We start from the raw sequence: 13725 nt of genomic DNA, 5'->3' as shown, positions 1-13725 counted from the left end.
CTCGGCCCCGTCACACAAAGGATATGGGTTACACACCATCTTGATGCACCAGTTCCGGGGGCTGGTGGTCTGTCGTAGGCAGAAGAAGGCGACAGGTGCCAGGTCCGGGTGAGGGACTTCAGGATCAGCTCCATCCAGGGGCTCCTCCAGGCCTGGAGGGGAGGGAGGGGGGCTCTGGGGCCCCGGCTGCTCCGTGACTCCCAGCTCAGCTGCTGGGGCTGCGGCAGCGGCAGACGAGGAGGGCGGCGAGGAGCTCTCGGCCATGTTGGCGCCGAACCAGGAGCCCTGGGGGAGGAAGAGACGTGGCACGTGGCAGGGGGTGCCTGGCACCCACTCCCCACCCCGCCTTCCCTCACGGGGGACGCAGCCCAGACAGAGCAGCCTCAGGTCCGTAGGCCCCTTGTCCTCACTCTGCCACGAGGATTAGGAAAAAGCTGAGGGCCCGGATGCACCCAAGTCAGAATCCACTCCCAGTGAGTGGTCCTGAGACAAGTCTGGTCAACTTTGCTCAGCCCCAGTTTGGGGCGATGGAAAGTAAGAAGAATAAAACCTTCCTAGAATGTAATTGTGATACTGTTGGGGTTTTTGTGGGGCTTTTTATGCGACTAGAGTTATAGATTTATGGCATCGTCAAAAACAAAATTTGCAAGGAAAAAAGGGACGTTGGTGTAGAGTCAGACATTAGTGCCAGGATGACACGTGTTGACTAAGGACAGGTTGGAGTGTTACAGGGCCAGACTCCAAGGGAGTTGGGCAAGCGGGGAGGGAATCAGGGCAGGCTTCCCTGAGGCAACGACACCTCCGCTGAGGCTGAGACGTACAACAGAGCCCAGGGACCCCACCCACCACCTCCCAAAGGTGAGAACTCAGAGACCTGCCACACCAACCTCTTGGCTTTACAGCTGGAGAAACTGAGGCCCAGAGAAGGGACAGGACAGGCACACAGCCTGGTAACAGCAGAGGGAAGCAGGGCTGGCTTCCCGGGAGTGTGACCAGTGTGGCCACCCAAGGCTCCACGCTCAGAAGGGCTCTTGGTTTAATGCTCTGCTGTCACCAAGTTGAAATTCTTAATAATGGTTGGCCAGGAGCCCCCGCCTTTTCGTTCTGCAATGAGTTCCGCAAATTACATAGCTGCTCCCGACTTCGGCTCAAGGGCACTCCCACGTCGTGGTCTCGTCTGACGTCGACAACAACCCAGGGGCACTACCGTGCAGACGGAGGAACTGCGACCCAGAGAAGGAAGGGCACACAAGGCTACACGCTGACCCAAGTGTAGAAGCAGGGCACGCTTAGACGCCAGAGTCCCAGCACCCGTGCTCCAGATTTAGCGATGACTGACCGTGGCCTTGCTTGGCCAATGGCGAAGGAGGAAGAACAGGCTTGCCCCCTCACCACCTGCTCTGAGAGGCCACCAGTCCCTGAATCCTCGTGCACTGGGGTCTCCCGGGCCCCAGGACCCTGACGGTGCCGGGCTGGGCAGTGGGAGCTGGAGCCTAACTGAGCTCGTGGTGCTCGCCGGACTACTGACCGCGGCCGCTGAGCTGCTCACGGCTGATGCGTTTGGACATTTCTCTGGCTCCCAGGGGCAACGGGCGGGAGTTGGCACCTCCTGCCCCTTTGCCCGGCTGGTCAGGGAGGCAGAGTCTTCTCCCAAGCTCCAGGCTCTGCTCTTAGTTCCAGAAAAACAGCCATGGGCCTTACATAAGCTTTCAGGCAACCTGGCCTGCCACGTGTCAACCACTGGGCTGAAAAACATCCCCCCAAGGGGTGGCTCCAGGTCTGCCCACCACAGTGCCAGCCTCTGCGCCCACCACCCCCTGCTGGCCCCTTGCTTCTGCCACATCGGACCTCCCTCCTCAGGTCCTAGAGCACCAGCTGCCTCCTCCAGACCTCTGCTCACACGGTTCCCTGTCCCTGGAACACCCTCTCCTCCAACTCCCAACCCCTGTCCCCCAGGCCCTGAGGATGCATGGATCTGTCCAATAAATGTTTCCCGAGCGCCTACTACGTGCAGGCACCGCACAGGCTCTGCAGCCCTGCCAGTGAGTAAGCCAGATCTGGCACCAGCCTCCATTCCGCAGACACTCCAGCAAAGGAGACACACGAGTCAATTAATTTCTCTCCCTCTGGGCTCCAGAGCCCTTATCGCCACCAAACATACCGTATCATTTATGAATTTATATCTTTATGATTTAGTGCCTGTCTGCCCAACCTGAAAGAAGGCTGTAAGAGGACCCGGCACCATGGTCTGTCTCGTTCACTGCTGTATCCTCCCCCCCTCCCAGTGCCTAGAACAGTGCCTGGAACATACTAGGTGCTCAGTAAATACTCGTTGAATAAATGAATAGAATGTGCGGGGGAAGTAAACACACGGGGGGGGGGGGGGGGAAGGTGGGAGTGGGGAAAGCGCTTTGCCTAAGGGAAGAGACATCGAAGATTAAAAACAGGAACTGGAAGGTACCGGCCGCGCGGGCGTGATCTGTGGGACGAGCAGTCCAGGTAGAAGGAACAGCATGTGCAGAGGCTGGGAGGCTGGAATGAGCTCAGTGTGTTTAGGGAAGAGAAATGAGGCCAGTGTGGCCCAGCCGAGGGGGGGGGGGGGGGATGAAATTGAGTGTTTGGCAGGGACCCACTGTGAGCCCAGGCAAGGAGCTCGCGTTCTATTCTAAGTGCAACAGGAAGCCACGGAGGGTTGTACACAGGGAGTAGTGTGCTCAGGTCTGTGTTTTTAAGCCATCCCTCTGAGGGCCAAAGGGAGAGTGGAAGAGCAGGGGTGGGGCAGGGAGGGCCAAGAAGAGGCAGGAAGGATGGACTGGCCTGGCCTGGGATGCTGGTGGAGGTGGGAAGAGAGGGGTGGATTTGAGACATATTTTAGAGGCAGAAAAGCCTGGCCGTGCTCCGGCCCCGATGCCACCCTACCCAGCACCGCCCAAACCCCTCCCACAACCACATAGGTGCAAAGAGCCGCCGTGGCCTCAGGAACCACACGTGACTCCCCCCTCCCACCTCCTCGCTCTCAGCTCTGTCCACTTTGTCCTGACTTGCTTTTTGCCTCACTTGGTCCTGCTTAAGACTGTCACACTGTCACAGTCCTTTTTCCTCACACCTCTCCCACCTCACCGTGGGACTCCCAGAGACCGCTACTCTCATGGCCATCACCCCCAACCCACTCCCAATGCCCACCCAGCCTCTACCCTCTGACCTGCTCTCCAGGGCCCACCCAGCCTCTGCCCTCTGACCTGTCACCCCCAACCCACTCCTAATGCCCACCCAGCCTCTACCCTCTGACCTGCTCTCCAGTGCCCACCCAGCCTCTACCCTCTGACCTGTCACCCCCAACCCACTCCCAATGCCCACCCAGCCTCTACCCTCTGACCTGCTCTCCAGGGCCCACCCAGCCTCTACACTCTGACCTGTCACCCCCAACCCACTCCCAATGCCCACCCAGCCTCCACCCTCTGACCTGCTCTCCAGGGCCCACCCAGCCTCTGCCCTCCGACCTGTCACCCCCAACTCACTCCCAATGCCCACCCAGCCTCCACCCTCTGACCTGCTCTCCAGGGCCCACCCAGCCTCCACCCTCTGACCTGCTCTCCAGTGCCCATTCAGGGTGCCACCCTGTGACCTGCTCCGTATAGTCCCAGTTCCTTCTGCCCTGTGCCTGAAGGTCTGCTCCTGTCCCCGGCTGCCTATTCGCCTATTGCTAGAAGCTCTTGAGGGTTTGGCAGCTGTCCCCCTCCGCCCCCACCCCGCCTCCGAGCTCCAACCTGTCCGCGGACTGAGCCTCACAGACATGACAGAACTGGCTTCCGGTGACAACCCAGGTGGATTCAAACTCGAGTCCCTCTGGCCCCAGAGCTCGGGCTGCCTCCATATCCTGAGACTCCTCCCTCAAAGTACTCCCAGGGTAGGCCCGCCAGGCAGCGGTATGGTAACTGGACTGGCCTCTGTGGGCAAGTACAGTGGCAAGAGAAGAAGCCCACTGTGTCTGGAACGCACACACCCACCCCCACTCCCGACTCCACCAGCCTCTCGGGGCCTCGGCCTTTCTGTAAAGATCAGCCCTCCTCCCGCCTGCCTCAGCAGGCCTCACGTGATGTGGACGGGAAGGCTCTCTAAGCCCCGTGAAGGTGGGTGTCCAAGCATGCATGAGGCCAGCTGTGCCATCCCCAGGGGCTGCCGCCCCAGTCCTCTCTATGCCATTGCCACCATCCCACCATCACCGCCACAGCATCACGGAGGCTCTGAGACTGCTTCTGCGCCAGGCAACGAGCAAGGGGCTTTCTGTGCATCGTTTATGTCGATTTCTACGACGCCCCTTGATGTACGGCAGAGACCATCCTTATTTCTTCTTTATGGAGAAAGAAACCGGGGCCCAGAGAAGTCAAGCAGCGCCCCTGGTCACTCGGCTGGTACAAGGCAGAGTCGAGGTCCCAGCTCAGGTCTGCCGCTCCACAGCCCAAGCACCGAACCGTAACAGACACCACCCTGGGACAGGGAAAAGCAGCCTGGGACCAGGTCCTCGCTCCCAACTGAGTCACCAGACAGTGCCGATATACCTGCTGCTGCAACCAAGACCCCCAGTGTAGACAGACCCTCCAAGTCTTCCCAAGTCCGTGGGGAAGCCTGCCTCCCAGCATCTTCCAACTGGCCCTCCAGAGCCCTTGGAACGTGCTGGGGAGAGGCCTTGTATCTACAAAGCTCAGAGCCGTGGTGGAAAAAGCCTTGAGGCCTAGCCTGGTCACCCCAGGCTGTGTGTGTGTGTGTGTGCGCGTGTGTGTGTGTGTGTATACATATGCATGCGTGTGTTTGTGTATTCACAGGCACACACAGGCAGACCACTTGTTTACCCCTTTATCGACAACCACACACATCAGCTGATGTCGCAGCTAAAAGAATAAGCAGCAAATTCATTCTGGGAATACTAGAATCTAGGAATCTCAGCCTCAGAGTATCTTAGAATCACCCAGAACCTTCGAGGCCCAAGGTATTAACTACAATAACCTCAGATTCTCCAGCAAGATGTTTCAGAGCACGGGCTGGAAGCCAGGACCCGGGCTGGAGTCCCCGCTCGGACACCAATCCACCGTGGCACCGCTCAGCCCGGCAGTGGCCCTCGGTGACCCGGCTGTAAAATGAGGGTGACAACAGTCCCATGGCAGGACTGCGAGAAGGACGGAGGATGCACTGGGGCGGCACACAGGAGCCCCCGGCCACACCACCGGACACTGGGCCGGCCCACAGGGGCCCTGCAAGTCTCCCGTGCTTGTTCGAGCCGTCGGCTGTGCAATTCCAGAACCGCGGAACTTACGAGCCCCAGGAACACAGTGCCTGGATTTAGACTCGTATGGGCCCCAGACCCCCACACGGGGAGTCCCTGAAAAGAGCGGGAACCCCAAAGGGGCCTAGTCGGTCACCACATGCTCAGCAGCCCAAAGACCACACGCGCAACACTCACACACACACACAGCCGTGCACAACCGGGCATGTACTCTCACACTCACGCGCAGCATTTACTCACACACGCTTAGCGTTTACTCACGCCAACTCAAACGTGGACTTCACACACTCACCGATTCACACAGACACACACTCACACACGAGCACACACGCGCGCCAATGCAGAGCCTCCATCTGGAGGCCTGTAGAAAAGTCCCTGCGAGGCTGCCTCCCAGAATCTTCCAGCCAACATCCCAGAGCCCCTGGAACCTCTGTCTGCTCCTTCTTCCGCACCACAGCCCTGCAGATGAGAGACGACAGCCCGCCCACCCCGGAGCCTCATCTGCCCCAGGCCTCTTGTCACCAGCTCCCTCAACCACTCCCTGGGCGACAATTTCCAGATCATCTGCTCCTTGGGACCCATCCCCCGTCAGACTTATGTTTGCCCACTTTCCCCTGCAAGGGCCGGACCAGAAAACCCAGAGTAGAGCAGAGAGGGCACCTGCCTGATCCTGCAGTGGGGCCCTCTCTCGATGCAGCCTGGGAGCCCCAGAGCCTGACTGGCAACCCAGTCAGACGGGGGCATCTCTGGTGCATGTGGTCCACTGGTCTCCTCAGATCTTCTTCAGGGGAACCGCGGCCAAGGCAAGTCTCCTCTAGCCTAAAGACGAATGGCTCCAGGATGGCCCCCAAGTGCACGACCTGACACGGAACTTGCTCTGGTCTGGCCAGCTGAGCCTGTACACGCCGCAATCATGTTGGTCCTGTCACCAAAATCAACAGCTGGGCCTCTTAGCTCTGCGGCGTTCAATGAACTGAATCAGACCGCCCTCCCGTGGCCAGCTAACAAGAGTCATAGCCAACGTTGTTTGTTGAGCACTTACTGTATGCCAGGCACCCGGTTACGATCCAGCGAGGTAAGTGTTTTTGTTCTCTCCACTAGCTAGGTAAGGAAACTGAGGCACAGAGTTTAAGGGATGCCCCCAGGGTCAAGAGCTACTGAGTGAAAGAGCTAGGATTTGGATCTGGAAGGCCCAAATCCATGTTACCAGTAAAAGGTCGTCCAGGCAGGCCAGGCAGTGGACAGGACATGGCAGCCCGCCAACGCGCCCCCCCCCCCACTACCTGTCCACACGTCTGTCACTAGACACTGTCACTTGTTTGTCAGCTATCAGCCTTATGGCAAGTGCCAGCAAGTGAAGCTGTATTTGAATCTCCATCCGTGTGTTTGAACATTTCCCAGCAGGCGACTCTGCTGATCATTTTTTACTCCTTCTGCAGTAATTAGGGCCTTGGGTCTTACTTCAGCTCAAAAAACGAGGGTGAATGTGGTCCCTGGAGACAGGGAGGCTGTTCTAGTAGGAAGAGCACTGGATCAGGAGTCTCAGGACCCAGGCTCGGGTCCCAGCTCTACTCTTGTTACAACACACAGTCTCCCCAAGCCTCATTTCCTCTTGTATAAAATGCAAAACGTGATTCCTTCTCTACCTCACTAAAGGGACAGCAAATGGGGAAGGAGGACAGCGTGTGCCCCACGCGAGGCACAGCAGAGACACTCCTAAGCCTCACAAAAACCCTTTAAGGTGATAGGTACTGTCCCACTTGTACAAGAAGCTGATTCCCCCGTGATGCTAAGTGCCTTGCCCCTCTGGGCCAACCCCATGACTGTGAACTTGCTCGTGTCTCTCCCCCTTCGCGCCCCCCCCCCCACCCGAGGACAAGAGCCGAGTGATCCAGGGAGGAGGCCTAAGTCCCTGGACTGACAGAGAGCTGCCTATGGCCCTCACTGCTCATCAGGGTCAGCAGTCAGTGGCAAGGAGAGAGAAAAGCCTGACATTCTTCTTAAAATGCATCACCATCAGTGGAGACGCCTGGGTGGCTCGGTCGATTAAGCGTCCAACTCTTGATCTTGTCGTGATCTCACGGTTCGTGAGTTCGAGCCCCACGTCGGGCTCTGCGCTGACAGCGTGGAGCCTGCTTGGGATTCTCTTTCTCCCTCTCTCTCTGCCCCTCCACTGCGTTCTCTCTCTCTCTCTCTCTCTCTCTCAAAATAAATAAACTTTAACAAATGCATCATCAGTGAGACCATCATGGCCAGAGTGCAGGAAAAGGGGGAGCTGGCAGAGGCAGGGCATCTGCGATGAAGGGAGAAGGTCCGTGAGGCAGGTTCAGGTCTGTGCCAAATTCCAGCCCCAAAAGACCATGGCCTCCATCCTGGAGAAACTACTTCCCTCTTATCCTCTCCTGCCCAACGAGCCTCTGAAGCCCCCCACACATGTTCAAGGACATCCAAACACCTTGTGCTTTCAAGCCCTCCACAATCTGCACCGCCTACATACCAAACACAGCCTCGTTCTCCCCTCCAAGGGCACAAGAGAAAACCAGGCCCTGTAGCCATATGCCCACACAGCACCTGGCACAGGGGAGGCCCCAGGCCCCCTCTCGGGGGCACAGAAGCTCCAAGAGGGCAGGTTTTGTCTGCTCCCTTTGGTTCACTGCTAGGTCCCCCAGTAACCAGAACAGGGTTTGGCACATAGTAGGTGCTTAATAAATACAAGAGAGAAAAGGAAATCCGATTTGTTTTCTTCCTGCCTTACACTGGCAGCCGTGAGGAAGAGAGACTCAGCCCACTTCTTCCTGGATATCAGGATCCACAGGCCCACGGACCTACAGACCCACGAGTCCAAAAATCCACATATCCACAGATTCAGAGACACACACACCCACAGGTTTACAGATCCTCGGACCCACGGACCTACAGCCCCACAGACCCACACACACGCGCAGTTACCGAGATCCATAGACCGCGGATCACGGAGCATGAACACCGACCACACACCCACACCTCCCTGGACTGTGGGCGCAAGGGTTGAGGGCACAAGGCAAGAGCAGATCTTGGGAACATGTGTGTGGAAGAAAACATTCTGCAGAGAAGAAGTGGAGGGAGGGAAGGGGTCTGAAAGGAGCAGTGGGGGAGGGAGGACAAGAAAGGAAACAGGAAGGAGGACAAGAGATGGAGAAGAGGGAAGGAGGACCGTGCAGCCCGGTGGGGTCTCCCTGGACCCCCACACCCAGCCTGGCATCCCATCTTTCCAGACGTGGCGTTTGAGCACCCTGAGCTGGGGGCTGGGCACTCAGAGAACAAGGCAGCGGAGGGGAGCCTCACAAGAGCCTGTTTGTTACCTTGGAAAGCACTCAGAAGCTGCCTGGGGGCGGGAGCCCTTCCAGGGTGGGGGAGAGCCGAGTGGTATCCAGAAACAGACTTTCCTGGGAGGGCTGAGGCCCAGCGGAGTCCCACTTGGGGTGCGAGGTGAGGGTGGCAGAAACGGCAGCGCAGGGGGCATGACGAAGGGGACTGGGAGAGTCACAGGTAGCGACGCCCAGCGCTGAGGGTGTGGCGCTGGGTCCAGGACACGGAGGAGCTACGATCACAGCGGTCCCTAAGACGGCTTGGCTGTGGGCTGTCCGGGGGAGGCCATCTGGCGCCCGGTGACAGTGAGAGAAGAGCCGTTCTCACAGCAACCTCTGCCCCAACCTCCGCACCCAAGGTCAAGGGGAGTCAGGGCACAGGGACTCAGGAACTGCTGCGTGATGCCCCCTGGTGGGCCTGGAAGACACCCTCTCAGAAGCACCCCGAATGAGGTGGACAGGAAAGGGATTGGGGGGGTGGTACTTCTGCGAGGCCTGCAGCCCCTCCCCAGAGCTGACCCTCCTGGTGCCCAGGGGCAGGGCTGGGTTGCTCTGAGCAGCTGGGGAGGGAGGGCAGCACCTCCAGGGCACACGGGGCTTCATGAATTTGGTGTCAGTCCAGCTCAGCCCCACCCCCCCAGGACGTGCTCCTCCCTCCTCCCTTTCCTCCCCACCCCACCACTGCAGCCTCAGAATTGGTCCCCACTCAGTGTCGCCCTACCCTGTCACCCACTGGCATCCCCTCTCTCTGGCTCAGCCTTGACGGTAGAGGCAGCAAGGGAGGTAGCTAGACTCCCCACCCTGTCCCCAGCCCAGCCCAGGTCCTGGAGTCTGAACCAAAAGTTTATCCTGAAGGGTGGACAAGAGTTTCCAAAGCCAGTCCTTGGTGCTGAGGGGAAATACTGATCCAAGAGGTGACCTGACAGCGTGAGCAGGGCACGAGGACTGCAGTCTTGGGAAGCAGGCCTGATCTCCTCAGCCAGACCCTTTCCCACGGGCCAAGCCCATGGACACCACATCCCTGTCTGCACGGCATCCTAGCTCCCAGGTGGTGGCCGTATCTGCCGGGCAAATCCTCAGGGCGGTGGGAGACGGAAGGATAGACTGGGTCCCTGCTCAGGCCACCCTGAGCACTCCAGCCTTAGGACATTCCTCACATGGCGTGTCAGACCCCATCACACCATAGAGGCAAGAGACGCAAGCAAGCTTTCTCGCTCTCTCTCAATCTCTCTCTCTCTCTCTCTCTCTCTCTCTCTCTCTCTCTCTCACACACACACACACACACACACACACACATACACACACACCTAGACCCAGAACCCAGACTCCCAGGGCCAGAATCTAGCCCAGGGGTCTCCCCACATGCCAACCTAACCCACAGCTCAGAACCCCCAGGACCCTGAAGGAAGAGAAAGACACAAGCAGAGCAGCTGACTGATGCCTCAGCCTGGGCCCATCCGAAAGCCCCCTCCCCCAGGCATCGTGCCCCCCCCAGGAGGCCTTCCCACCCCCTGCCAAGGCCTCTTGGCCCCCACATCCTCCACACACACCAGCCAGCAGACAATTAAAACCCAATCATCATAAACACTCATTATATAACCAGCCCCAACCTGCTGAGGATTCCTTTTACCCCCAAGAGTCCCCGCTCCAACCCCTGGCCTGGCTTCATGCAATGAAGCCTTGAGTACCCCCCTGGGGGGGTCCTGCCCTGGGAGGGGGCCCACTACCACCTTGGCCTCCAGGAAAGTTAACGCCTGTCTGGGATTCCCCCATTCAATCCCCCTCCTGCTACTCTCCCTCTGCCAATACTCCCAGCTCAGCCCTCTGGACACTGACACCAGCTCTGGTCCAGCTGGTTGCAGAGCCGCAGCGACCGAGGGGCAGCGGGACAGACAGACACAGACCGCCGCCACCCCCCCACCCCCAACCCCGCGGCCGGCAGCCTGACTTGTTGAATAAATTTCTGCAGCGCTGGCTCAGCCGGCTTCAGCATTGGCACCGAGAGAACTTTCGTGGCCTTGGAGAAGGAACCGGTCAAAGTTTCCCGTCCTTCCTCCCAAGGCACCTGCCCGAAAGCACGGGATGGGGGCCGACCTGATGGGCACGCGTGTGTCCGGGGGGGAGGGGGGGGGACCGGTCCCCAGAAACAAACAAACGCCTCAGTAAAGAAAGCACCCGACGCGCCAAGAAACTGGCCTCGGAGCGGAGCCCTCCCTCCCTTCCCCCCACCCCCACCTACCTTGGCATGGACTTGGCAGGGCAGCGGGGGGTCGTCCAGGTTAGAGGCGCGGGGACGCCGCGTGCCCCCCCGAAGCCGGAATTCGAGGGGGACCCCCGGCCCCGCCAGCCGCTCCCCCCCCACCCCGCCAATTCAGGATCAGCTGAGCCCCTGGGGCGCGAGGGGCGGCGGGCGGTGGGCGGCGGGCCCCGGGGCCCGGGCCATGGCGGGAGGAGACGGCGCGCGGCGGGAGGGGCGGCGAGGAGCCGGCAGCGCGGACGAGCGGCGGACCGCGCCGGAGTTGGAGCGCGCGGCGGGCGGCGGGGCGGGCGAGAGCGCGGCGCTCCGGGGCCGGGGCCGGGGGCGGGGGCGCCGCGGGGACCGAGCGGCGGGCAAGTGCCCGGGGAGGATCGCGGCGGCGGCGGCGGCGGCGGCGGCGGCGCGGGGTCCGGGCTCGTCCCTCGCCCGCCTCGGCTCGGCTCGCGCCTCCGGCCCCGGGCTGGAGGCGCGGGGTCTGCGCGCGGCGGGGGCTGCGGAGGAGCCCGAGCGCCCGGCGGTGCGGGGACGTGCGGCGGCGGCGAGACCGAGCCGCGCCGCGTGCGAGGCAAAGCCGTCCTTATACTGACACCAAATGTCTTCGGGGAAAGCTGCAGGCGCGGGACGCTGGAGGGGGGAGGCGTGGAGGCGACAGACAGACTCCCGGCGGCGGCTCGGTGAGCTCCCACCCCTCCCCGGAGGGGCAGGACGCCCCGAGCCTGGCGGCCACCCCCTTAAAATTCGGGGTCGTGCCTGGGGGGATGGTCCTATCATGGGGGCTGCGTCATGCGTAAAAAGGGAAGGACCCCATTACTGACCACCCTCGTGTCCCAGGTGCCTGCTTGGCCACGTAACACTTGGGATTCTCACCGAGATACTGGGAGATTGGGGGAGAGGGGCGCCCCCACCGCCCAAGAGAGGCGCTGCCCATCTGAAGCCACCGGTTCTTAAATGGTGGAGCAGGCGACGATTCAACTCCAAAGGTGGCTCCTCTGCCCGGCCAGCTTCCCGCTTCTCATCCACATCCGCGCTTCCTGCCAACCTTCAGGGCTTGACTGAAAGGCCACCGCCTCCAGGAAGGCTTCTGAGAGGGCTCCGAAGTAGAACAGACGCTTCATTCTCCAGCTACAAATGCCCCTAGCCTCTCCACTTCCCCTGGGCAGCCTGGGCCACAGGAGCCTGAGTGACGAGAGGCTCTCAACTCAGCCCTCTCCACCCCTACCTCCTCTCCTTGGAAAATGGGGGCTCAGGGAGGGGAGATGGTTCCTGCACTGGGCTGAGGCTGGGGATGGTTGCGGATACCGAGGCCTGTCCTGGGGCCATCTGCTCTGCAGATGGGCAGAGCTGTGGAGGAAGGAGCACTCATGTTTGATCCTGCTTCTGTGGCTTCCAGCCTGAGGACCTTGGGCAAGTCCTTTAAAGTCTCTGAGCCTCAGATTCCTCATCTGTGAAATGGAAATAAAAGTTCACACCTTGCAGAATGAGAACAGTCTAGAAAGGGCTTAGCACCAGCGTGCCTGGCAAATAGTAGGTGCTCAACAAATATTCAACCCTTCCTACCCTTAAATCTGTCCAGGGAGGGGCACCTGGGTGGCTCAGTCGCTTAAGCATCCGCCTTCGGCTCAGGTCACGATCCCGTGGTTCAAGAGTTCAAGTCCCGCGTCTGGCTCTGTGCTGACAACTCAGAGCGTGGAGCTGCTTCAGATTCTGTGTCTCTCTCTCTCTCTCTCTCTCTCTGCCCCTCCCCTGCTCATGTTCTGTCTCTCTCTCTCTCAAAAATAAACAAACATTAAATACCAAAAAAAATCTGTCCAGGGAGACAAGACAAACCTTTGTCACCAGACCACAATGAAAGGTCATGTAAGCACACCTAGGCTAGGAGGTATCTCGAGATATGAAGTAAGCCGGCCACCAGGTGTCCATTTGTGGAGTGGGTTTATTTCAGAAGGGAGTGGGCTTCAGATCAGGAGTTTTCAACGAACGGCCTCACCAAAGGCAAGAGGCCCGCACCTCGCTTTAAATGCTCCTGTGGGATTGAGATAAGAGGAGAGGTGATGGGTGGAGAAATGGCCTCGAGGAGGAGGACAGGACATAAGCCAAGGCATGGAGGCAGAAATAAGGTGGCTGGGGCAGGCCCTCCATGCCCTGACCGGCTGCGGGCTCAGCTGGAAAGCCCCAGGCCCAGGAGAGTGACAGCAATCAGACAGGAAGTCAGGGAGAAGCCACCAGACACAGCTCACTTTCTCTCCGGTGTCCTCTGGCAACATTTTCATGAAGTTCAAAAGACTGGACAGGACCTTGAGAAGCCACCAGATAGCGAATTCTCAGGACTGGGTCTTTTCAGCTCCAAAGCGGCCGCCCGGCCCCTGCTTGCATCCCTGGGGTGACGCTGACCTCACCACTCCTCTGGGCTGCTGTTTTGCTCTCTGAGCATCTCTGATCATTCAAAGTTCTTTTTCATACGTAAGCAGAAATTTGCCTCCCTCCACGGTTCTAGTGCATCCCCCATCCCAGCAGGACTAATTACCCCCTCCCCAGCCACCCTCAAGCATCCACACTGGCCAGAGGTACTGTTTATGTCCACCCTCAATACTTTATGCTTTCATTACCCTTTCTTCCTTTCTTCTGCCCTTAGCACAGGGGTGGGCTCTGTGCACAGGGAGGCCACAGAGGGTCATAGAAGAAGTGGGGATACGGGGCGACCCTTGAACCTACTGGGGGATGGGGTTGCAACTCCAGGTCTCAGCAAGAGGCAAGGCTGCGGCAGTCCCTCCCAGAGGCCCTCACTGGCTGCGGGAGCTTCATTTATTCATTATTGCTATTTATATTGTGCCTGGTATTTG

At 59.5% G+C, this 13725-nt stretch overlaps 1 protein-coding gene across 1 annotated transcript in view; it reads right to left on the bottom strand.

The window, feature by feature from the left end:
* Positions 1-11458, bottom strand: part of CACNA1I (calcium voltage-gated channel subunit alpha1 I) — a 116354-nt gene extending 104896 nt beyond the window's left edge. The window contains exons 1-2 of the mRNA XM_060656288.3: positions 10868-11458; positions 26-285 (exon numbers count right to left, since the gene is read on the bottom strand). Of these exons, the coding sequence (XP_060512271.3) occupies positions 26-264 (239 nt within the window). The 5' untranslated portion in view covers positions 265-285; positions 10868-11458. The remainder of the gene's footprint in view (positions 1-25; positions 286-10867) is intronic.
* Positions 11459-13725: the final 2267 nt, after the last annotated feature.

The sequence above is a fragment of the Panthera onca genome, chromosome B4, assembly GCF_046562875.1.
Source record: "Panthera onca isolate mPanOnc1 chromosome B4, mPanOnc1 haplotype 2, whole genome shotgun sequence".
In the NCBI taxonomy this organism is placed as follows: domain Eukaryota; kingdom Metazoa; phylum Chordata; class Mammalia; order Carnivora; family Felidae; genus Panthera; species Panthera onca.
This window is presented reverse-complemented; position numbering and strand designations above follow the sequence as displayed.